The following is a 24989-nucleotide window of genomic DNA, read 5'->3' on the forward strand; positions in this document are numbered from 1 at the left end:
AGCCCGCGCACCTAGAGCCCGTGCTCCGCAACAAGAGAAGCCACCGCAATGAGAAGCCCCCGCACCTCAATGAAGAGTAGCCCCTGCTCACCACAACTAGAGAAAGCCCACACGCAGCAATGAAGACCCAATGCAGCCAAAAATAAACAAATTAAAAAAAAAAATATATATATATATATGGGGGTTAGTTGAGTCCTGAAATTCAGGGACATGAGAGTGACAGCACCTGAGATGGAGTTACACATATTAAATATGTGTATAAATAGACATCAACAGGCTGTCATTTCCTATCACAGAACCATGTAATTAAATATTAACTAAACATATGGGGGAAAAAACCCAGCAAGATTTAGTACAGACTACAGTTTTAAAACCTCAATTAACCAGAATCCTTCTGCTGTCAACTCTTTAATAATTTTTCAGTAAACTGTCACAGTATAGGACAAATAAAATCAATCTATAAAGGGCACACGAGTACCAACTTAGACAGCCTTCTCTGTGACGCCTCAAGTTCTTGGCCATAAGGAGCCTGAAGTAATGTAGCTGATTCGAGTGCTTCTCAAAGAACAAAGGGCATTAACAATTATAACCTTACTTTTAAAACTGCAAACATCCCATGAAAAAGCTTTAATACTTATAATGCTTAAATTCCTTTAACTATTACCCCATACCTTTTCTGAATCATGGTTAATCATTTTCACATCGAGTAATGATTTGATTGTTTTTGTCAGTTCCTTTTCGTTCATCTGAGTGCTGTCTTGAAGTTCTTTATAGCTGACGGTTTCACTGTTGTTAAAGGCAAGAAGAACCGCCATTTGGTATGTTGTGACCATAGCTACGTATGGTTTGCCCAAATAGTTCATTTTAACTTCACCTACAATTAAAACAAAATTGTGACAATAAACTCATCATTCAAAGAAGCATTCCAAAATTACCTCAGTAACAACTGTTTATTTCAGATATTTTCTCCTGAAAGAGTGAACCAAGAACTCTTGGTTAAATTGTTGCAAAGCTATTCCTGCCAGCAATGTAATCACCTGTTTGCGGGGGTGGGGGGATGGAGGGGACAGCTCTTAGCTTTGAGTATGTAGTATAAATCATGGTTAAGCTATCATAACATTACCAGTAAGCTCAAACAATGTCTTTAAATAGTAATAGGAAGGCTAAGACTTGGGCAGAAAAAAAGTAAGAGGAGGTGGAGGTAGGAGGAGAAACAGACAGACAAAGGGAGAGCATGATAGCCTGCTACCAGCAACTGCCTCCTATGTGTGTATCTCATCTACCCCAGGGAAGGTTCAAGCATACAGGAGGACACCTGTACTAAAGTGTCTAAACCATAATTTCTGCCAAAATATAACAATGCTATTTTGTTTCATAAATAATGTTTTTCTCCCCAGTAATTTTCTAGGAACAAACACAAATGGGAAGAGACACAAACAGGCAGATGCATTATTTTGTTGAAATAGTTGATGGAATAACAATGTTCTGGACCCTACACTACCCTGAGAGCTAGAAAGGTACATCAGGCTTAGGCCAACTACAGTTCTACCCATCCCAGGGGGCAGCACACTGAAGAGCTTGTTAACAAACAGTGTGTCAAACAGTTATGCACTTGCAACATGTAAAAACAGTTAATGCAAGTCAAAGAACTGCTTCCTAAAGAATAAAGTTATGGTTTAGTGATTGTATTTCTCTTTCTCTCTCTTACACAAGCACACACACACACATCCTGCATTATTTGACTGTTAATGAATTATAAACTGTATCAGCATGAGATTTGGTTTTAGGGCTCTATATTTTAACTCAAGGAAGCTGTATGTTACATGAACTTACCCCAGAGGCTGCATTCTCCCTGTTAGTAGTGGTAATTAGTAACTCTGATCAAGATTGTGTGCTTTATTATTTAATAATATATATTTAATTCATTATGTAATTAAAGACTTTAAAGGATATAAGTCAATTCTCCAGCTTACTATGACCACACAGATGCCTATTCTAACTTGCATTATGCCTCGACTTATTTTTTTAAAAACTGATATTCAGAAATATTTTTCAAAATTATTTGCATAGGAACACCTACAGAAAAAATTCCTAATCTCTGAATTTTCATGAAAGGAAGTTTAATTAATTGGAATATCCAATTCATGTAGAGTTTAAGTAGACTACAGTCATTAGGACTGTCCTACTAACAATTAGTATAAAGAGCACTTTAAGAGCCTCATCTCAACATTAAAGTTTAGGAAACGCGGTGAGAGGCAAAAAAAAAAAAAAATCATGTAAACTGCATTACACCATTTGTGCAATGACTCCTTAATCATATCCCAGAAACAAGTATAAAATAATGCCTCAAGCACCTATATGATTAAGCTAGGACCATCACCTAGCTGTCACAGATGTTGCAATGTACTACCATGGGTTTGGAAACAGAATGAGGCTTCTGCCACAAGAACCCAAAGAGCATTAGGAGACAATGCAAGTAAGGGGTCTAAGTATCATTTACTGATATCAAATCCACTCTGCATCCCTTAAAAACAGGAAAACTTGTTAGTTGTGTTTTATGACTTTTTCTTGCTATTTTTCAATAAATTATCGGTGTCGGGGTACATGGACCTCTTTCCACTTTTTTTCAGCACCATTCTCTTATTACTCAGCTAATGGCTGGAAAGACTGGGGAAGGGGTGGAGGAACATGTGGGGCAAGGAAGGAAATCCCAAATCTGGATGATTCACTTAATTACTGCTGTGTAAATAGAAAAGGAAAATGACAAAGAGGTCATTTAACCTTCAGAATAGGTTGACAAACTTTAAGAAACTCCAAGCTAGAATAAAACATTCCAATACATACATACTTGAAAAATCAGACAACCATAACTGAATTGGTAATTAACAATTACCAGAAATAAAGAGTAGGCAGAACTCTCACAATACTTTAATCCAAGTTACTCCTCTACTACCTATCAGCAACCTAGCCTCTAAGGGAAAGTTTGTTTTACAGAAGAATGTCAGCTACTAAATGCTGAGTGCATGACAGAGTATCACTGATCTGCAACCAGGAAGAAGATAACTGATTCAAGCAATGATCACCAGTGGATGCTACAACCATCACATACAGTTGTTCGTGGAAGATGGTATTCATTTGGGACCTAAGTGTCACCCCTCAGATCACCTGCTAATTGAAAAGGGGAAACAGTCTCCTCACAATGGAAACATCACCTCAATCAACCAAGTGACCACTTTACTGCCTCTCACAGTGGGACAGTCTGACACCACGTGCCTTCTGATGTAATGCAACACAAGTACACAGGACCACCAAAGAAGTATTCTCACCAATAATATCTTAATCTGAATATATAACTAGTTGCCAAACACCAAAATAGTAAATCCCTCATTAAAACTACTTTAGGAGACAGAATGATTATTGCTGAGGTAATGCAAAGGAGTTTAAACTCCCCAAGATAGATATTTAGGGGAAGTAAAAGTAAACTTAATCCAAATACATTAAAACACTGGTCCAGCAATGTTTTTTTCCTTAAAATCAATTGTATTTACTAAATGAGAATATAAAAAATTCACAATAGATGTAAAATTAAAGGCCAGCTACTAAGCGACCACTTACTAAGAATATCAATGAACATCTCTTTATTTCACAAACTACTGAAAAAATTAAAATGCCCAATTTGTTCAATAAACATAAACTTGTAAAGATATTTATTACTATGTACTAATTATTATGTACTAATATGTATTACTAACAAAATGAGACATCATATTCCAAATATAAAGTAGTCAAATAAATGGTACTTACAAGAAACTACTTAGATGAAATTTCTCTTAGGTGAGTGAATTTCCTAAATAAAGGTATGGCAACTAATCAGATTTTCTTGTACCATTTCTAAGAGACATTAACATACATGGCCATCCTTTCCCTCTTATACAAAGAGAAAGTTGATTCAATGTACTTTTCAAAGCATAGGTTTAGCAAAAGTAGAGAAATTCTGAGTGTTTGCTTTGGCTAACATCTTCAGGCAGCTTAGAGAAACTGAATAGAGGCTCCAATCACTCAAAGTATTAATCCTACTTTCCAATTAGTAGACCCCACTGTTCCAGGAAGAAGCTAAGGAAATGATTAGATTTTGATTAAACTTTTCTAAAACTGGAAAGTACTGGAAGTTAATTGGGACATTTTGGAAAAAGCGTTTACTACTGCCATTCATTACAGTACCACAAATAAAAATCAAATGGTTAGGTCTCCTTGTGATGCTATAATAGTTAATGAAATTTTTGAGGATATCTGCCATATCTAGAGAGAAGAGATTTTTAAGATATGTTTCATCAAGCCTGGGTTTCTAAATAAAATTCCTAGTATCTATAAAAAGTGATTTGTTACAGAAATATAGGAAACCATTATGAAATTCAGAAACTCCTTATAAGTAGCATAATTATAAAACACTATTAAAAATGCTGCACTTGCTTTAACCATATAAAAACGTGCTCAACTTTATTCATAATAAAAGGAATGCAAATTAAAAGAAAAAAAGTGCTTCACTTGAACTTCATTATTAGTTGCTTTAATGGTAACCAGAAAGGAAGATGAAGAAGAAAATGTTAAAAACTAACATCAGGAAAAAAACAACAACTATAATTAGGGCCTATGAAATCGATTTCCAAATTTTTAACATAATCATATCAGGTAAATTTCATTAAACTAGATATAATTAAATGCATTTTACCTGTACAAAGATAATGTAACCATGTAAGTTTCCTTCCACTGAAATGCTGGCTGTAAAATAATTCAAACTGTAAAAAAGAAAAAAGGAATCAAATTATTTTCAGCTTCTACAACCTAACTTACTTGGCTATCACTACACTAAAAAAGTAAAAAAATTCATGTTAGAGAAGACATTAGAGCCCATCTGGTATATTTACTCATTTTACAGATGAGAAAACACATCTATGCAAGTTCCTGACAAAGATCATATAAATATCAGGCCAGCTCTTTTCACTTAAAACCCTGTCTGTGGTTCTTTCCACCAAACCACAGCCCCACAAATTTAACTTTTTGTATAAATTCAGAAATTATCATTTTGAATGATATCAATTTGGACTTTATAAATAAAATCCCTGACCAAAACCACTACCATATGCATTTCAACATGAAAATATAAATCAAACCTTCATTTCTAGTCTCCTATTTGCCAACATATACCCTTCCGAATGGACGGGTTGAATAATATCAGTGATCACTCCAAAAGTGACATCCACGATTTAACTTCCACATACAGTCAAACACTAATACAAGTAAAGCTTCAGAGGCCTGTCTTTGTATCTTTTGTTGACATTATTGTGAAAAATTAAATTTAACATTCTATTAACATAGCTTTAAAATTTTAAAAATTCCTCCCTCAGATTGAATGTAGGACATCAGTCCAAAAAATAGAGAGTTCATATCTTCTAAAGAGCTAGTACATAATCTACAGCGAGAAAATGATACTGAAATGTAAAAAAGGTAAAAAGTCAACTTCCACATAAAACTGAAAAATAAATATATCACATCACAATTCAGAATTGTGGACATACTTTTAGCATGACGAGCCATATGTAATATACCTAAAGCTTTTATCTGTACTTCAAACTTTACTTTCTGTACTTTCAAAATGAAGTTTAAATAAAGCAATCAGCAACATTTGACCTGTAAGCTGCACTATGCCCACTCCTTACAACAAAAGTTCACAGCTGCCAGCCAGGAGAACTGGTGAATTCTTTTAGCAATTTATTCCAAGATAGTCCTGGGAAGCTGAAACTTGAGCATTTTTTCCCTCTAATGGTGCAGCATTCTCCTCTATGAGCAAATTCACCAGCCCCCTGGCATGATAAATAGGAAATGACTGGCACCGGGAATACTTATGATTTTCTGCCTGGTCCTAATCTAGACAAAGAAAAAAATCAAAGTATGTCATAAAAGGATCCCAGAGGTATGCTCTGACTAATAATCTCCCTGGGTGTCAATAAAATTCAATTACTACTACACAATTTGTAATTATGAAACATTTATAAGGAATTTATGGACAAAAGCAAAATAAAACACTTTTGAAACTGAGAAAACCAAAGTTTAAAATGCTCTTTATAAATTATGTAAGTGCAAAACTAGCTTTAGGATGTATATTCCAAGCTCTGAAAGCACATGCTTTACCTCTTTATAGCCCTAGCAACTAGTACCACCATTAAAGTTTTATTGATGATATCAATATGCCAAAGAAAGCATTCCTTTACGCTTAAATTTAAAATCTGATTATAAAGATTCTCATATCCATAGCTAGTCAAGAACAAAAAGATTCAGTTCCAAATGAGAGTAGTATCAATTCATCTGGTATTAAAAGACAAAAGTTGTAACATCTTGCTTAACGATATCATTAAATAACTGTGTTATCAAAGTTTATTAGTAATAAATATGCCTTGACTAAACTTCTCATGTTAAAGTCAGGCTTAATAGTTATAATAGTCAGGCTAACAGAGAGCATCTTTCAAATACCATTTGAGGGCATTAATTGAAACTCAAGGGGCCTTAAAAATGAATGTTTCATATTTGATGAGCATATTCACTTCAAACAGAGAGCTGCACTAATATACACTACCTTATATTTCTTTAGTTATTATTCAGGTTTGTGGACCAGGTACAAAAGTAGATTTAAGATATACTGGTCTAATATGCAAAACACTTTTTTTTTTTTTTTTAAGATTTTCTGATGTGGACCATTTTTAAAGTCTTTATTGAATTTGTTACACTATTGCTTCTGTTTTATGTTCAGGTTTTTTTGCCCCGAGGCACGTGGAATCCTAGCTCCCCACCCAGGGATCAACCCGCGTCCCCACCTGCCCCAACTGGAAGGCAAAGTCTCAACCACTGGACCGCCAGGGAAGTCCCCAAAATAAATTGCTTTCAATTAAAGCTTAATTTCCATAGCTTTAAGATACGTGTAAAATGGATGTGATTTCTGATAAACAGCTATATTTAAGGGAAAGATGGGAAATATCTAGATGACCATTAAAGCAAAGGGAATTAATTTACATGTGAAAAAATGTACACTATTAAATACACAGATGGATTTTCATTCTTATGTGACTGAAAACTTGGATTTACTAGGAGAAATGTAAGGACCAACTCCCTCTACTGGTAATTAGAGAAAGTCCAAACTGAGAGAATGATATGCTTGGAATCATAATTTATAGTCAGAAAGAAACCCACTTCCTGTTTGTAAATGAGGACACTGGAACCTGGGGAAGGTCATATGTTAATAAATAGAGTTTAAGGGGTTGATTCCAGTACTCCAATAATTACTGACAAATAATTATTTCAAGGAGAAAGAGAAGAATAACAAACTTAAAGGAGATTTTAGTTCTGCCAGCCCCCACCCTGTCCCTTAATTTCGACTGGAAAAGCAGGCTCTTAAGAAGAAATAAGGTTTAAGACTGTCAAAGGTGAGGGGTCAGTTTTCTTTCTCTTGCCTGGTCACAAATACATCAAAGTGCTTTACACCTGGTTACCCCATCCCCTGCCCTGGGATCATATTCTGCCCATCCAAACAAATGCTCTTCTTCATGAAGTTTCTAAGATGGTTTGCACTATCATGCCTTTTCAAAGACGCAGAAAGTCCTAAATTAGACTCCTATTCGGAAAGTCCACCTTATGCATGGTATCTTGAAATCTACCTGGCTACTCTGCTATTACCACTACTATCACTATTAACTATTACTTCTACTTTCAGCATTTATTGAGTACTTCTTATATACCAGACTAAGCGCTTTACATATTTCATCTTCATATTAACACTCTGAGTAGTAGTATTATCAGTTAACAAAAAATTTGGAAGTTATTTGAACAAAGTCACAGAGCACAGTAAATGGAAGAGCAGACATTTAAAATCAGGAGTTATGATTCCGGAGCTTACACTGTGTTACTTGATTTATAATCCTTATTTTGAAAGAAGCAAAAATAACATACATACATAATGTAATGATTCAAACTACACACTGTGAACATCTCTAGTAAATAGTGTAATGAAATACCATTTTCATTTTAAACTTCATAAACATATGCATAACTCACTGGTTCACAACCTCAAGTTACTGCCCAAGTAAAAGACTATTAAAAGATAAGCCTCCTTTGGTGAGTTAGAGAATCAAAAAGGGTCAGTTTCAAAAGAAACGAAAACATGTTCATCCACTCAAAAACTTGTACGTGAATGTCCATAGCAGCATTACTTACACACCCCAAAGTCAAAACAGCCCAAACGTCCAACAGCTGATGAATGGATAAATAAAATGTGGTGTCTCCATACAATGGAATATTATTTGGCAATAAAAAGGAATGAACTACTGGCACAGACTCAAACATGGATGGACCTTGACATTCTTCTGCAAAGTGAATGAAGGCAGTCACAAAAGCACGTGTGACATAGCTCTATATGAGATGTCCAGAACAGGCAAATCTACAGAGAAAGAAAGCAGATTGCCTAGGGCTAGGGTGAGGGGAGGGAGTTGGGGAAGGCGAGGAGTGACTACTGATACGTAGGGGGTTTCTTTTAGGGTAATTAAAATGTTCTAAAATGGTGCTGGTGGTTGCAAAGCTCTGTGAATATACTGAAAACCAATGAAAGTGTACACTTTGAGTGAACTGTATAGTGCTGTGGCCTGAATGTTGTCTCCCCCAATTCATATTGAAATCCTGATGCCCAATGTGATGGTTTTAGAAGGTGGGGCCTTTGGGAGGTGCTTAGATCGTGAGGATGGAGCCCTCATCTATGGCATTAGTGCTCTTATAAAAGAGACCCCACAGAGATTCCTAGCCCCTTCCACCATGTGAGGACACAGCAAGAAGTCTGTCACCTTAGGCCCTCATCCCACTGTGCTGGCACCCTGGCCTCAGACTTCCAGCCTCCAGAACCATAAGAAATCAATCTCTGTCATTCATAAGCCATCCAGGCTGTGGTATTTTGTTACAGCAGCCTGATACAATGACTACAAGACTACATGACTAAGCCGTATGGTACAAGTTACATCTCAACAGCTGTTAAAGATGTAGTCTCCACAGTCTCTTTAAAAGCTTTGGGTAAGAAGTCTATGGTTTCTATTCAGTCACACTTTAAAGCCATTTTTACTTGAATTTTCCAGCTTCAATCTATTTTTTCTAGAATATTTCACATTCTACGTATATTTACCTAAATTACAGCCCCGAATAAAAATAACTATTATAAGGGATAAATGAATTATAAAGATGGCTCAATATTCAAATGAAAAATTAGAAAATGATTGTTTTAAGTACTGGATTCTAAACTTTCTTATAATATCAAAATCCTTGTAATTTAGAACTACTTAAGACAGATAACAGGTTTACTAAGAATAAGAGACATGCTTTGACAAAGAACTGACACCCTTAGCATTTTAGTTTTAATATTAGAAACTACAATAATTTACAGTCTTCCTCAGTACCCTCCTTTTTAGGGAGGGTACTGAGGAAGAATAACAATAACAAGGCAGAATAACAATAATTTGTGAATATATTTTTATATCACGTGAGCCCTCAAGACTTTGGAGAAATATTTAAAGTGATATAACGTGAAGATAATTATTAAAATTCCTTAGGTCTTCCAATATATTTTCTGCCAACTTGCCATCTGTACACTTTTTTCCAATTCCTGGGGAATCGCAAATGTAGATGAAGGAGCCTGAGTAAGAGGCCATGCACCAGCCTAGAAGGAGAAAAGTCAAATAGTTAAACATCTCACTTGAAAGTAAATGTTTATAAAATGATTTAAGCAACTAAGGCACCTTTTTCTCCTTCCTCAAAATGTTGATAAAACCCACCAGCATTACTATCAAGGCACGGTTCACTCCAGATCAATATAACTTTAGAAGTTATAATATTCTGATTGAAAGAAAGGTAATCAGGCATCAATCTATTAATCATTTGTATCAGAGTATTTGAAATGGTTAGTAAATGCTCACAATGAAACACATATTCATACCTGTAGAACATATATTTGAAAACTAATTCCCAAATCTATTACTGTGTCTTGATTTTTGATAAAATTGTTGAACTTATTGTTCAGATCCGCACTGACACTCATATCTGTGTACATCCGATGTAGCTTGCTGGTAAATTCATAACCACAGGCTTGCTGTAAAAGAAAGTTTTAAAAAACATATGACTTAAAAACAAAAATAATAAACCATACTGATTATTAAGAATGCTTTGTTACTGCTAGGTCTATGGTCAAAGGTCCTGCTTGTACACTTACACCAAAGGCCTGTATTATTCATGACCCAAAGCAGCCATTCAAAACCTTTCAAAAATTCCTTTTTTTTTAATGCAGATTAAATAAGTGAATGAAAACAAATATTTATGAAACAACAAACTTCCCTTTAAAACAAGAACTTTTCTATAAATCTGTATATCATTTCAATACTACAAAATGCTCCATTACTGAATGTAAGATGATACCTTGTAAGGTTTACAGATAGTATCAAATACACATGAAAGATAACTGGGAATATTTGTTAAAAAGGAGGGTACTGAGGCAGATTTTTAACACCATTAACTGAGTAATGAAGAAATCTATTTCTTTGAAGTTATTCAAAACTCTGCCATCACCAGGTCAGAAAATTTGGATCTCTAATCTTGGGATATAAAAAGCTTTGTTAACATTACCTCTAAAAATTAAACGGTAAATTATTTTTGGTATATTTAAAAAGGACCACATATTCAATGTATACCATACAGGAAAATTATCAACTACTGAATAACTCAGGATAAATAAAATTAGCAACTGCTTATCTCATCAGTGTGTAAGCTAAAATGACATAAAAGTGAACTGAAATTCAAATGCACTCCACAGAACTTGTACTTAAAGGAATATTTTAGGTGTGTTCATTTATACGTAATACAAGTTTTTTGTAAAGTTAACACTTTATCTTGTGGATGATTCTATATCAACATATAGAGAGACTTTGTCCTTTAATACAGCATTTTCATATCCCACCATGAGACTACACCACTTTACATTTAACCAGTCAACTGTTGATGAATTATTTCCTGTTATTACTTATATTGCTACAATGAACATCTTTGTGTGCTAGTGGAATAACTTCTAGGACACTATCATATCAAAGGCCTACAGTACCTTTAATTTATTGATCATGGCTTCTTCAGAATCCATAGACATGGATAACCCATGAATTAAACGTTTCGCCAGCATTCTTGCGTAGAACTACATTAAAAAATATTTTAAAAGATTACTTCCTTTCTGATGATTTAAAGTTCAAAAATAAATCAAAGCTGACACATAAAACCTCTCGATTCACAACTTACCTTTTGAAAAACATCCTTATCGTCAATATATTTGAAGACAGTAATAAAGCTCGTGAGCTTGTCCTCTACTTCATTCTCTGTCATCCCCTTGGCTGATTTCTTCAGCAAGTTGTCACAGTACTTAGCGAGCTCAAATAGAAATTGACAGTAACGCTTTCAGAGGGCCCTTCTCAAAGCAGGCACAGTGGCAACAACACAAAATAAGATCACGGTCTTTGCCATCCTCAAGCTTATGTTTTAATAATCGTGGACATGCACTAAAGAACTTGAAATATATGTCATCAGGGAAATTTTTTAAAAACTATAAACAGTAAAAAATCTAATCAACCCTGAATGATCAATACAGCACTGATATAAGTAATTAAGTTTGGTTTGTTTTTTTTTGCGGTACACGGGCCTCTCACTGTTGTGGCCTCTCCCGTTGCGGAGCACAGGCTCCGGATGCACAGGCTCAGCGGCCATGGCTCACAGGCCCAGCCACTCCGCGGCATGTGGGATCTTCCCGGACCGGGGCACGAACCCGTTTCCCCTGCATCGGCAGGAGGACTCTCAACCACTGCGCCACCAGGGAAGCCCAGTAATTAAGTTTTGATGGAACACCTAGGTGAGTTTTGAGCAGTTCTGTCATTTCTGACATTACATAAGTACTTTTTAAAAATCTCACAACAACCTTGTGAGCAAGTTTCCTTTAAAGGTTATCAAACATTTTTCATCAAATTCCCTTTAGATCTCAGATAAAATAAAATCTCCATGTAAAGTAATGCAAATTATTTTAAAGCAGTCATACTTTCCAACCCAAGCATTGTAAAATGGAATATTTTCTCCTTCAATTATTTCTTAAGAAAAGGCTACAGACATGACCTACTGCATTCCTTAAATAAAAGCCAAATGATATACAGTGTTGATATGTTTTTATTTTTAATAATTAATTTCAACTACTTTTTTAAAAAATGCTACAAAAACAAATTAATTTGACATTCACCTCAGTTTTCATTTTCTAATGCTGACTTTTCATATGTTTACATTTATGCAACCATCAAACTTACCAATTCAGGTGCTTTGCAAACAGACTTGGGTTCTCTGTAATTTACAACTGATGTAAGGGCCTATATAGAAGACAGACCAGGAATTAGCCACCATTAATAGGGCAAAAACACAGCTAGCTCTATATATGCTATAATCTGTACGTCCAAAAATTACTACCCCACATAAAACATGGCATTTTGGGGGTAGTTTGTTAATACTGTTGTCATATCTAACACAGGGTAAACTCCTCTCGCTGTGTCCCTCATGGTAATTATATAATGATTACATATAATCCTGTTCCTACTGAAAGATACTCTTCATAACTCATTACTGATATTTGAATACACATAAAATAAGACTATATTTTCAAAAATCTTACAACAACCATGTAGGCAAATTTAAATTTAAAAATTTGTAAAATATAATATTTACTTTTCTTTCAAATATTATTCATTATAGCCTAAGTATTATATTCAAAGGAAAAATGAGCACTAAAGAATATTAAAATTATACATGTATTTTTCAGGACATACTAGTGTATTAACAAGTCTCCTTTTATAGCATAATCATGGGAAGTTCAATTCCCATATAATTCAAGCATTCAATCATTCAATTACTCACTTAAAAGTTAAGTTACACACTTCTATTTTGACTTTCACTATGAAATTGGTTGGTTAAGGTGAATCTCCATCTCCAGATTAGAAATCTCACAATTAGAAGCCCTAATTCTGAAACTACCTTAAAGAATAATGATTAAATGAAGAAAATCATATATAGATAAGAATATATGTATTAAAAAGTTACCTTATCCAACGCACTCATAAAGTGCTGATCACCATTCAAAACAGTGTTGATAAGCTGAACAAATTTACCATGTACTTCCAGAACTGACTCCACAAATAGTGTTGGCATCTAAAAATATGAAATACAAAGTACAAAACCACATTTTAAGAAGTTCAAGGGTATAATCTGGCTTAGTGAAGAGTTGTTTAAGAGTAAAGTTTTCCCTAAGCAAATAATGTTACACACGACACACACCCTCAAAAAATGTTTTTAGCTAAGACTGTCTTAAAAATCTAAAACTTTGATGCTGAAATTAGCTGTCATTCAACACTGGAAATGCAGGACTGTAGTTTCTCTGCTAGAAGAACCCATGGAAAAAACACTTCTCTCTGGTGCTGGAATTCTGTATCTTAAGTGTAACAAGATACAATCTCAGAACTACCAGGCCTATCACTTTCATAGAGGATTATGTAAATAAAAACGGCCTTCAAAGGCACTGAAGGCTGAGAGAGAGAGGAGAAGTTAAAAAGCCATTATCTGTGAAAACTGAGACCCCTAGAGTTGGGCAGTACAGTTCCCCACATCTCAGACAGAAGAAATACCTAGTAGTGCAAAAGTGAGTTTTCATTCTTAATGGAGATAACTATGAAGTTAGACCTAAGACTTCTAAGTCAGCTAAAATTATCTGAGTCTCCTACAAACGCATTCTCTTGTATTTGCATCTCCCAGGCCTTGACACCAAACTCTATGCCTCTATGCCCAATGTCATTCCACACCCTGAATCTGTAAAACTAATATAAACTAAGAAACCTAATAAATAATACAGGCTATTAGATCTAAGCAATATAAATTAATAGTTTTACAAAAAATGGGAAAGCTTATGCATTACTGTGGCAGGACATAACATCTAAGAATTACCTGCCAAAGACAAATAAATCTACAACTAAGGAGATCAGCATTTAATAAATGCTCCTGAACAATGAGGTCTATACACAGATCACTGCATCACAGGAGGAGCAAACAGCTCTACATAGGAAAGAGAAGTGACATGTGATGTCATGTCTATCTTATTTGTCAACCATCACTTGTAAAAACAAAGAAGGTGGTCCAACAAAATTTGACAATAGGAACACACTTTGATAGAAGACACCTTATTGTAAACAGTAATTTAAATGGCAGGGAACTCTTAAGATGGGGATTAAGGATATGAAGGTCACTGCTGGGTATTTTGGGTAGTAAGCATATATTTAGGGAAGATAGTTTTAATCCAAATTTGCTTCCCGGGCTATCAAATCCAGGGCATGTAAAAGGAAATGAAATTGTAAGTTGTCTATATTATCACTGATTAATACCATTACCACTACAAGTAACTAAACATTAATGCCAGTTACACAGAAACAAGACTGTTTAGAAACAGCAAACAGGGACTTCCATGGTGGCGCAGTGGTTAAGAATCTGCCTGCTAATGCAGGGGACATGGGTTCGAGCCCTGGTCCAGGAAGATCCCACATTCTGCGGAGCAACTAAGCCCGTGAGCCACAACTACTGAGCCTGCGCTCTAGAGCCCGCGAGCCACACTACTGAGCCCATGCGCTGCAACTACTGAAGCCCGCACGCCTAGAGCCCGTGCTCTGCCACAAGAGAAGCCACCGCAATGAGAAGCCCGCACACCGCAACGAAGAGTAGCCCCCGCTCACCGCAACTAGAGAAAGCCAGCGCGCAGCAACGAAGACCCAACACAGCCAAAAATTAATTATTAATTAAAAATAAACAGCAAACATACTTTTCTGTGAGAAATTAACAATTGCTAAATGAACACGACAGTGTGTAGGAAGAAGTTTATCTTATTCACTGATTTTCTAATAATTGATAATTCCAAAATGTGTCCAACAACTTCTAGGTTTGAACATTTTAATAAAGACGTTTCATTTATTGGCATGGTAGGACTTTTCTTTCATGCTTTTAAACAGTAAAGTCAAAAGAAAAACTCCATGATAATCTGATTAAGAGAAAAATTTTCCAGTTCCTTATGTAACTCACATTTTCCTGAGTAAGATTACTGGTTGCTCTAAGGCCCTCATCATGGATATGATTTTGCAGCTCCTGAATCATATGAGGTAAACCAGTGGACACAGCACGGAGTAAGACATACATATTTGCCATGTCTGAGGGGAAAAAGAAATTTATTATTAAATTTCCAAATAGTTTAAAAATGTTTTTAATATAATAGGTAATATATGGTTCCAAATGCAGAATTACAGAAGAGTATGCAGAGCCAGATCCCCACACCTTTCTCCCAATCACCCCATCCTCTTCCCCTGGGAAAGCAACGTTGTGGTTGTTTAGTATCTTCTCAAAGCTGTTTCCTACCCATTCAAGCAAATACGCTATTCTTCCCTCTGCCCCTTTTTATACAAATAGGGTAGCGTATTTCAGGTACTATAAACAACACTTTAACTTAGAGATCTTTTTACATCAGTACACAAAGCATTTCCTCATATTTTACAACTGCTTGGCACTCCACTTTATGGCTACATTACAACAATTCCTTAACAATTAATGGGAATTTGGTTGTTTCCAATCTCTTGATATTGCAATGTTACAATTAATAATCCTGCATATGGGCAAGAATATCTGCAGTATAAATCCCTGGAAGTGGGACTGCCATGCAAAGCTTAGTCTTGCAGAAGGACCTTCTAGACAGAGCTCCCAGTGGCCAGGAGCTCCCTTGCCAACAAATGGGATCTTTGCACTGAGAGGTGGAAAATGATATCTCAGTGTAGTGGGTTTTATTTTAAACTTTTTACTGAAGTATAACACACAGAAAAATGTACAAACCGTAAGTGTATATCTCAATGAATTATCACGAGTGAACCCCTTTCCCAAAGTTATCACCACCCACAGTAAGAAAGAGACATGACCTCCACTCAGAAGTCCCCTTCATACCTCTTCCCAATCACTACCCCTCCTGTTCTTCTGCAACGGTAATCACTGTCGTGACAGATTAGTTACTTACTAAACTAAACCAAACCACAGGTTCAGTTTGCCTGTTTTGAACCATTTATACAAATGAAATCATACAATTCTTTCATGTTTGGTTTCTTTGGTTCAACATGTTCATAAGGTTCACCTGTGTTGTATGAAGCTATAATGTGTTCCTTTTCACTCTCCTATAATATTTTATTGTGTGAATATGCAGTACTTTAATTCATTCTGCTGTTACTGGACATTTGAGCTGTTTCCAGTTTGGAGCTATTACAAACAATGTTGCTGTGAGCATGCTTGTGCATGTCTTTTTGTGCATGTGTGCATGCATTTTGGGTGGGGGGTTGAACACCTATGAGAGCAACAGCTGGACGGCAAGAGATGTGTTTGCTCAGCATTAGCAGTCACTCACTGGCAGTGTTTCAAGGTGGTTTCGTTGATTTATACTCTAGGTCCAACATATAACAAGTTCCTGTTACTCTATATACTTCCACACTTATTATTTTCAGTCTTTTTCATTTTATATCAAAATGTGACTAAGTACTGATACCTTAGTTTGGTTTTAATTTGCATTCCTCTGTTTTAGTGAGATTGAGAGCCTTTTTATATGTTTATTGGCCATTTGGATAACCTCTATTCTGCAGTGCCTGTTCAAACTTCTTGACTATTTTATATTTTGGACATAAACCTTTTTCAGGGATTGCAAATATATAACCGTATGACAGCCCTTTTTTTTTCTTTTTGAGTTATAATTGACATATGTTAGTTTCAGGTTTATAACATAATGATATTGGTATACACTGCAGACTGATCACCACAATCTGTCGAGTTAACATCTGTCACCGTACATATTTACAACTTTTTTCTTGTGATGAGAACTTTTTAATTTTATTTTTTTATTAATTTTTATTGGAGTATGGTTGCTTTACAATGTTGTGTTAGCCTCCACTGCACAAGAAATGAATCAGCCATACACATACAGATATCTCCCCCCTTTGGGACTTCCCTCCCATTTAGGTTACCACAGTGCATTAGGTAGAGTTCCCTGTGCTATGCAGTAGGTTCTCATTAGTTGTCTATTTTATACATAGTATCAATAATGTATATGTGTCAATCCCAGTCTCCCAATTCCTCCCACCACACCCCTTTCTCCCTTGGTATCCATACCTCTGTGTCTCTATTTCTGCTTTGTAAATAAAATCATCTATACCATTTTTCTAGATTACACACATAAGCGTTATTATACGATATCTGCGGAACTTTTAAAATCTACTCTCTTAGCAACTTTCAAATATGCAACATGGTATTATTACCTATAGTCATCATGCTATACATTATTACATGCCCATGACTTATTTTTTTAATAACTGGAAGTTATTAAACCTTTTGACTCCCTTCAGCCATCCCCACTGGCTCTGGCAACCACCAAGCTCTTTTCCGTATCCATAAGTTCATGTGTTTTGTTTTTTAGATTCCATGTATAAGTGAGATCACACGATATTTGTCTTTCTCTGTCTGACTTATTTCACTTAGCACAATGCCCTCGAGGTTGATCCATGTTGTTGCAAAATAGCAGATTTCATTTTTTTTTTTTTTAATGGCTGACTGATATTTCTGTGTGTGTGTGTGTGTGTGTGTGTGTGTGTGTTTATTTTCATCCATTCACCTATCAATGGACACTTAGGTTGTTTCCTTATTTTGGTTATTGTAAATAATGCTGCAATGAACATATATGAACAGGGTTCATATATTTTTTGGGGTGTTTTTGTTTTCTTTGGATAAATGCCCGGAAGTAGAATTGCTAGATCACATCATCGTTTTATTTTTAATTTTTATCCCACAACTGTACACGATAGTTCCCTTTTCTTCACATCCTCGCCAACATTTGTTATTTCTAGCCTTTTTGATAACAGCCATGCTAACAGGTGTGAGGTGATATCTTACTGGGGTTTGGAGTTGCATTTCCCTGATGATTAATAATGTTGAGCACCTTTTCATGTACCTGCTGGCCATCTGTAAGTCTTCTTTAGAAAAATGTCTGTTCAGATCTTTTCTTTTCTTTTCTTTTTTGTGGTACGCGGGCCTCTCCCGTTGCGGAGCACAGTCTCCGGACGCGCAGGCTCAGCAGCCATGGCTCACAGGCCTAACCGCTCTGCAGCATGTGGGATCTTCCCAGACCGGGGCACGAACCCGTGTCCCCTGCATCGGCAGGAGGACTCTCAACCACTGCGCCACCAGGGAAGCCCTGATCTTCTCATTTTTTAATCAGTCTTTTTGCTATTGAGTTGTATGAGTCTTTTATATATTTTGGATATTAACCCCTTATCAGATAAGTGATTTGCAAATATTTTCTCCCATTCAGTAGGTCACCTTTTCATTTTTCTGATGGTTTCCTTTGCTGTGCAGAAGCTTTTTAGTTTGATGGAGTCCCACTTGTTTATTTTTGCTTTTGTTGCCTTTGTTTTTGGTGTCAGATTCAAAAAATCATCACCAAGACGGATGTCAAGGAGCTTATCGCCTTTGTTTTTTTCTAGGAGTTTTATGGCTTCAGGTCTTAGGTTCAAGTGTTTAATTCATTTTGAGTTAATTTTTATGTAGGATATAAGACCGTGGTTCAGTTTCATTCTTTTGCATGTGGCTGTCCAGTTTTTTCAAAAACATTTATTAAAGGGATTGTCCTTTCCCCATTGTGTATTCTTGGCTCCTTTGTCCTATGACTGTCATTGTGATGCTATTTTGATGATCCAATGGTCTTAATGGTTTTTTAATGGTCCAAAGTTTTTAATGATAAAGTAGTCAACTTGATCAATCTTTCCTTTCTGTGTCTTATTTAAAATATTTTTCTCTACCTCCAAGGTCATGAAGTTATTCTCCTGTATTATCTTCTGGAAGTGTTACTGCTTTACATTGAGATCAAAAGCCCAAAATGAATTGATCGATTTTGTATATGGTGTTTGAGGTAGAGATCAAATTTCGCTTTTTTCCCACATGGATATCCAACGGACCTGGCGCTGTGCGTTCAAAACACTATCCTTTACCCACTGCTCTGCAGGGCTGCCTTAGTCTTAAATGAAGTATCTACATATGTATGGGTTATTTCTTGGCTTTTTATTTTATTCCATTGGTCTCTTTGCCTATCCTTGCACCAACGCCTCATATTCCTAATTACTGTGGTTTTTACAAGTCATGCTATCCCGCAGTTTTCGCATCATGCTCTTCAAAATTGTCTTGAAGAGTAAGTATAACTTTCAGAGTTTCAGAGTTTAAAAAAAAATCTTGGGTTTTGAGAAGATTGCCCTGGATCTATAAATCAATGTTGCTTTCAAGAATGTTTAGTTTTCTGTGTAGGTCTGACACATATCTTGTTACATTTATTCCCTGCTATTTAAAAATCCTTATTGCTTTTTTCTAAAAAATTCCATTTTATTCACTGCTTATTGTTAACATTTCATTGTATTTTCATTTTGTATTTCCCCTATTTTGAGTGAGACTGAGCATCTTCATATATTTAAAATCTATTTATATTTCATTTTCATGTTCTTTGTCTTTTCTCCTCTTATTTACTAGAAACTCTTAATGTATTCAGGAAATTAGCCCCTGTGATTTTTAAAAATGTGCAAACATATTTTCCCAGTTTTTCTTTTGACTTTAGAATACAGTTTGAAAATATACTTTTCCAAAACAATCTTTTAAAATAGATTATTAATATCTGTAAAAAGGCATATCGAATATTTTAGAGACTATTACTTAAATATGCTGGAAGTCTAAGGTAGCTGGAAGATGATGTAAAAAGTGGGTTTATAATTTAATTTCTATTCACATTGATGTTTGGTATCACTTACCATTTTTTTTCTCTTGTCGGATGATATTATGACATTCTGCATGTAAGAACTGTAAGTGGTCTGCTACCATTCGTTGCTGACATTCATGAATTACTTTAGTATATGAACTTGGATGTAAGTATTTTCGACATCGAATTTCTTCATCTTTTAATCTACCTAGAACCTTGAGAAATATATTCTTACAGTCAGAAACTACTATGAGAAAACACCTGTAATATCAATAAGTAACTTACATGGCAAAGTAACTTACAAATAAGAATTATATAACTAATTTAAACTCACATTCCATAAGTCATTTCAAAATTTTATTAAGCTGCTAGATGTCACCTACATTTCAGCACTGTCTTATGAACAGCACGGCCTTATGAAAAGTTAAATGGTCTGCATTTTGCCCTCATTTATTGACCCCAATCATCCTACATATAGACAACCTATATGCAATAGGAAACATGGGTAAAGATCATTAAAAACCAGAATAGGTGGTCACTTTATGAATATTTAACTATCAAACTAAAAAGTAATTTACATCAACTGGATCATGGATTACATCAACTGGATTAAGCTAATTACTTTATGTTGATTCATCTTACAAAGCAAACAGTATGTACATGACAGTAAACTATCGCATTAAATATTCCACTAAATTTTTTTTAAGTAAAAAAAATTTAGTCATAGTCAAATATTTCAATCAAGATCTTTATTAAAGCTTATCCTATTAAAAAAGCACTGAGGTACAAACAATACACTGGTTAACATCAACAAGAACCAGATAATAAAGATAATAGCCAGAGAATCTGGCTTATTTCTACCTCAAAAGAAAAACAGACCTAGCCATGTTTAGTATACAAACATGACTTTAACCTGCTTATGGATTAACTAAATAAAAAAGGAATTAGAATGTGGGTCTGAGGGAGGCAAGGGAGGATGAGAAAAGGAAAAAAATAAAATAATGAAAACAGGGGGCAGTGTGCATATCAATAAAAAGTAGATTAAGTTTGGAGTGCCTCAATGCAGGGCTTCAAATAAACCACCTGTAGCTGGCAGAAAAAGCCAAAACTAGAGGAAAGATACAGAAAGGGAAGTAGGAAGGCCATATGAATTGTCTGTTAATTAAATGACCTATTCTTATAAATGTTATTTTCCAAATATAATCTCCAATGGCCTTCCTTTTAATAGTTTGAGATCTAGTTTACATATCATATGATTCACCCATTTAAAGCATACAATTCAGTGGGTTTTGGTATATTACATTATTAGTTTTTTAAAATTGTGGTAAAATATATGTAACATAAAATTTGTCATTTTAACCATTTTTAAGTGTACAATTCAGTAGCATTAATTATATTCACAATGTTGTGCAACTGTCTATTTCCAAAACTTTTTCATTACACCAAACAGAAACTGTGCAACCACTAAGCTATAACTCCCTATCCTCCCCTCCCAATAACTTCTAATCTATAATACTTTCTGTATTATTTTGTCTATTCTAGATATTTTATATAAGTGGAACCATATGATGTTTGTCCTTTTGTGTCTGGCTTATTTCACTCAACATAATATTCTCAAAGTTAATCCATCTTGTAGCATGTGTCAAAACTTTATTCCTTTTTAAGGCTGAATGATATTGCATTGTATGTATACACATTTTGCCTGTCTTTTCAACTCCTGAAAGGCATTTGGGTTGTTTCCATTGTTTGCCAACAGCCTGTTTTTGAGAGCCAGATATAACGAGGAGAGTATGTATCCCTGATATTCTGTGTGTACTTCTCAGGATTGGATCTAGAACCTTTAACAAAAGTCTAAGATGTAAAAAGGGCTAAGTGCTAAGACCCACTGACTTAGTTTAGCCTGCACTTAACGGAGGAAAATGTCCTAGATAACTTCCTCAAGGTCCCAGAGCTAAAGAGTGACAAAGCATGAAAAGAATTAAACAACTCAGACTTCTGGACCTGGGCTTTGTGGAATATTCACCATTGTATCATATCAGTAAGTACTGATATTTCCTGACCTATGGCCTATGGAAGCCTCACTACAGCTATTTCACTTGAAACATTTTACCTTTTCTTAAAAAAAATATGTATTTATTTATATATTGATTTGGTTGCACTGGGTCGTAGTCGCGGCAGGCGGGCTCCTTAGTTGCAGCATGTGAACTCTTAGTTGTGGCATGCATGTGGGATCCAGTTCCCCGACCAGGGATCGAACCCAGGCCCCCTACATTGGGAGTGTGGAGTCTTAACCACTGCGCCACCAGGGAAGTCCCCATTTTACCTTTCTTAAAGGTAAACAAACTAACAAAAATCATCTGATAATAAAATGCTTGAAATCCAACACTGCTGATGAAACAATCTAGTTAAAATTTCTAACATATCTTATCTGATGACTGAATTTATAATCTCACTGTTCTTTTACTGAGAAAATATACATGGAATTATAAATATGGTTATCAATGTGTTGGTTTAATGATTAAAATTTCTCGTGGAGGTTTTTCTCAGCCTTCCACAAACTTAACAGACCAAAAAGACCAAGTATCTAGAATTATTATATTTTTACTATTTTTTTCCTTCCATTTTAGAGGAAGATAAAAACCCCAACCCTTAGCTTTTGTACTTACCCTATTCCCTTATCTACTAAGCACAAAATATAGTTTATTTTGCCAAGAATATGAATATATATTAATTTTAAAGACAAGCAAATCCAGCAATCAGGATTTTATCAGAAAGCATCAACCACAATGAAAACTGGAATAGCACCTTTTCTATGGAAAATGCCATAGCAGGAACAATGATTTATCAATAGGTGTTGTACATTAACTATAACTTAGTGTAATGATCAAAAAAACAGAACTTTTTCCATCAAAAAAATATATTAACTAAGATAGCTAATATTAAATAAAACCATGCCTGATATATAATAGATGATGTAGTTAACATAATGTTTTCTTACCTTTTCCATATACTGTGAGCAGTTTGATTCTTGTAATAAATTTGAAGCTTCTTGTTTGTAATACTCTCCTGTTTCAGTCAGGAAGGGAGACTCAAAGATTTCCTGATAAAACTAAATAAATCAATTAAATCATATTTAAAAAATGAGAACAGGCAACTTAAGAAATTAAAGGTCTAATTATTTATGTTTTTAAAGGAGGCTTTTTACCTTTAAGGGGAATTTTTTCTTATACTGTTCAACATGAACAAAGGAGTTAATAACCCCATGGATTACTTTCTGGTTTGGGTCTTCTCCACCACGATCACTAAAACAAGGTATAACACAAAACATTCTTGAGAATACAAATATCTATGGGAATATACCAAAGTATGCCACAATATGGCTGCTTATTCTATTGGTCTAATCACATTATGTATAAAGCATTTTAAAGGTCAATGCACACGATGCTTAAAAATGATTTTTCATATTGCAGCTGAGTTAATATTTATGATAGTTTATGTACACATTAGATGTCATTTCAATAAACAACAGAAAAGCTTAATTGTAAAATTAAAGATACTATGTTGACACTAAGATGATACTTCTCCAATTTTAATAGAGTAGCTATGAGCCTATCAATTCAAGACTTTAAATACCAGTGGTTAAGAATATTTGAATTTCACTCACCACAAACTCTATTACTAGAGGATGTGGTCTGAGAATGCAGTCTTTGAACCATCATAAGTATGCCTACAGTAACCTGATGAGACTCATTCCTCAAAGGTACACTCTAATACAATATATCGCTCATTGAAATGACTAATAACTGTTGTTCTCTCTCTAAGAGGTCTGCCAGAGCCACTGATGCTTTCATTTAAGCACAAAGGTATTTCTCTACTTAGAAATTTAGTGAGATATGTTTTAATATTTCTATATTCTGTTACAGTTACAAAGGGATCTAAAGTCATCTCAATTATTCATGTGACATTTTGGTAAGTTCCTACTTAGTCAAGGGTACTACTGTGATGCAAGTCTTAATCACAATAAGAAATGAAGGTGAAGTTTGGCTTTTATAATTACAGAAATAGGAAAATGAAATAGGAAAAAAATAAGAGTGGGCCTAAAGCCACAGTAAAACGGTCTGGCTCTATGTTGGAAGTTTCTGACTCCAGTAATAATGCTCAAATCAAACCATTATACAGTCAAAGGTTTACCTTTCCATGGTAATCTTCCACCTCACTTTAAAATATTTTTTTTCTTTGAATTAATAATTATTTTACAAAGAAAGCAGCAGAAAAATATATTATCATCACTTCCTAGTAAAATCTTCTGGTTTTCGTACTGGGATATAAAGATTTTGTAACATTTAAGAAAAGTATTGTGGCAATTACCTTTATATATCAGTGTCCCTCCCTGCCTCTGCCTCCCTCTAATCTGTCTCCCATTCTGTCTCCCATTAATTATCTGGATATTCTGGGAAAAGTTTGTTGTGCTTGAATTAATATGGCTACAGTCCTTCTGACAGTCACAGAAATGTAGTTACAAAGTCTACATTTTGATATAAGAACTAATAAGAACGATGAGTTCATACAAGGTGACACATGGTGAGCTCCTTTCCTCTGCTGACCTTCCCTCTTAAGCCCAAATTAAATCTGCTGAAATAATGATATAACCTATTCCACTGATTTGGAGCGCATCACTTTTTGCCTTTTAACTTTGCCTGGGACCAAATGAAAATCAGTCAAAAGTGAGAAATATCTAAATATTTGGAAAATCAGGTTACCTAAAATTATTTTCATGACCAAATCCTACTGTCCCTGCTCAGCACCAGGAAAACGTCCACTGCTGCTATTCTCAGCACTCCTGCCATTTGTTTCTGACCCCAAAAGGCCCAGAGAAGCGGGAATCAGGTAAGGTAGTGCCTAGAAAGAACATCGACATTCCTACTGCTTAATAACTAAATTGTCCTCTCCTGTAAGAAGAACATCTGAACTCAGAAACTCTTAGGCATAATTATTCAATTCACCATACACTTTGATAACTGCACAAAAGGTACAATAGAAA

The 24989-nt window shown here is 35.1% G+C and overlaps 1 protein-coding gene across 4 annotated transcripts in view; it reads right to left on the reverse strand.

Annotated features, from left to right (window-relative positions):
* CUL2 (cullin 2) overlaps positions 1–24989 on the reverse strand; it is an 83954-nt gene that overhangs the window by 7666 nt on the left and 51299 nt on the right. For all 4 annotated transcript variants that reach the window (XM_022580410.3, XM_022580408.3, XM_022580409.2 and 1 more), the window contains exons 7-18: positions 23154–23250; positions 22947–23057; positions 20001–20163; positions 15214–15338; positions 13195–13302; positions 12411–12470; positions 11365–11493; positions 11177–11263; positions 10022–10174; positions 9668–9745; positions 4730–4796; positions 672–874 (exon numbers count right to left, since the gene is read on the reverse strand). In XM_022580410.3, the coding sequence (XP_022436118.1) occupies positions 672–874; positions 4730–4796; positions 9668–9745; positions 10022–10174; positions 11177–11263; positions 11365–11493; positions 12411–12470; positions 13195–13302; positions 15214–15338; positions 20001–20163; positions 22947–23057; positions 23154–23250 (1381 nt within the window). The remainder of the gene's footprint in view (positions 1–671; positions 875–4729; positions 4797–9667; positions 9746–10021; positions 10175–11176; positions 11264–11364; positions 11494–12410; positions 12471–13194; positions 13303–15213; positions 15339–20000; positions 20164–22946; positions 23058–23153; positions 23251–24989) is intronic.

The sequence above is a fragment of the Delphinapterus leucas genome, chromosome 2 (genome assembly GCF_059928025.1).
Source record: "Delphinapterus leucas isolate spDelLeu-1000000601 "Yukka" chromosome 2, BTC_Dleu_Yukka2, whole genome shotgun sequence".
NCBI lineage: Eukaryota > Metazoa > Chordata > Mammalia > Artiodactyla > Monodontidae > Delphinapterus > Delphinapterus leucas.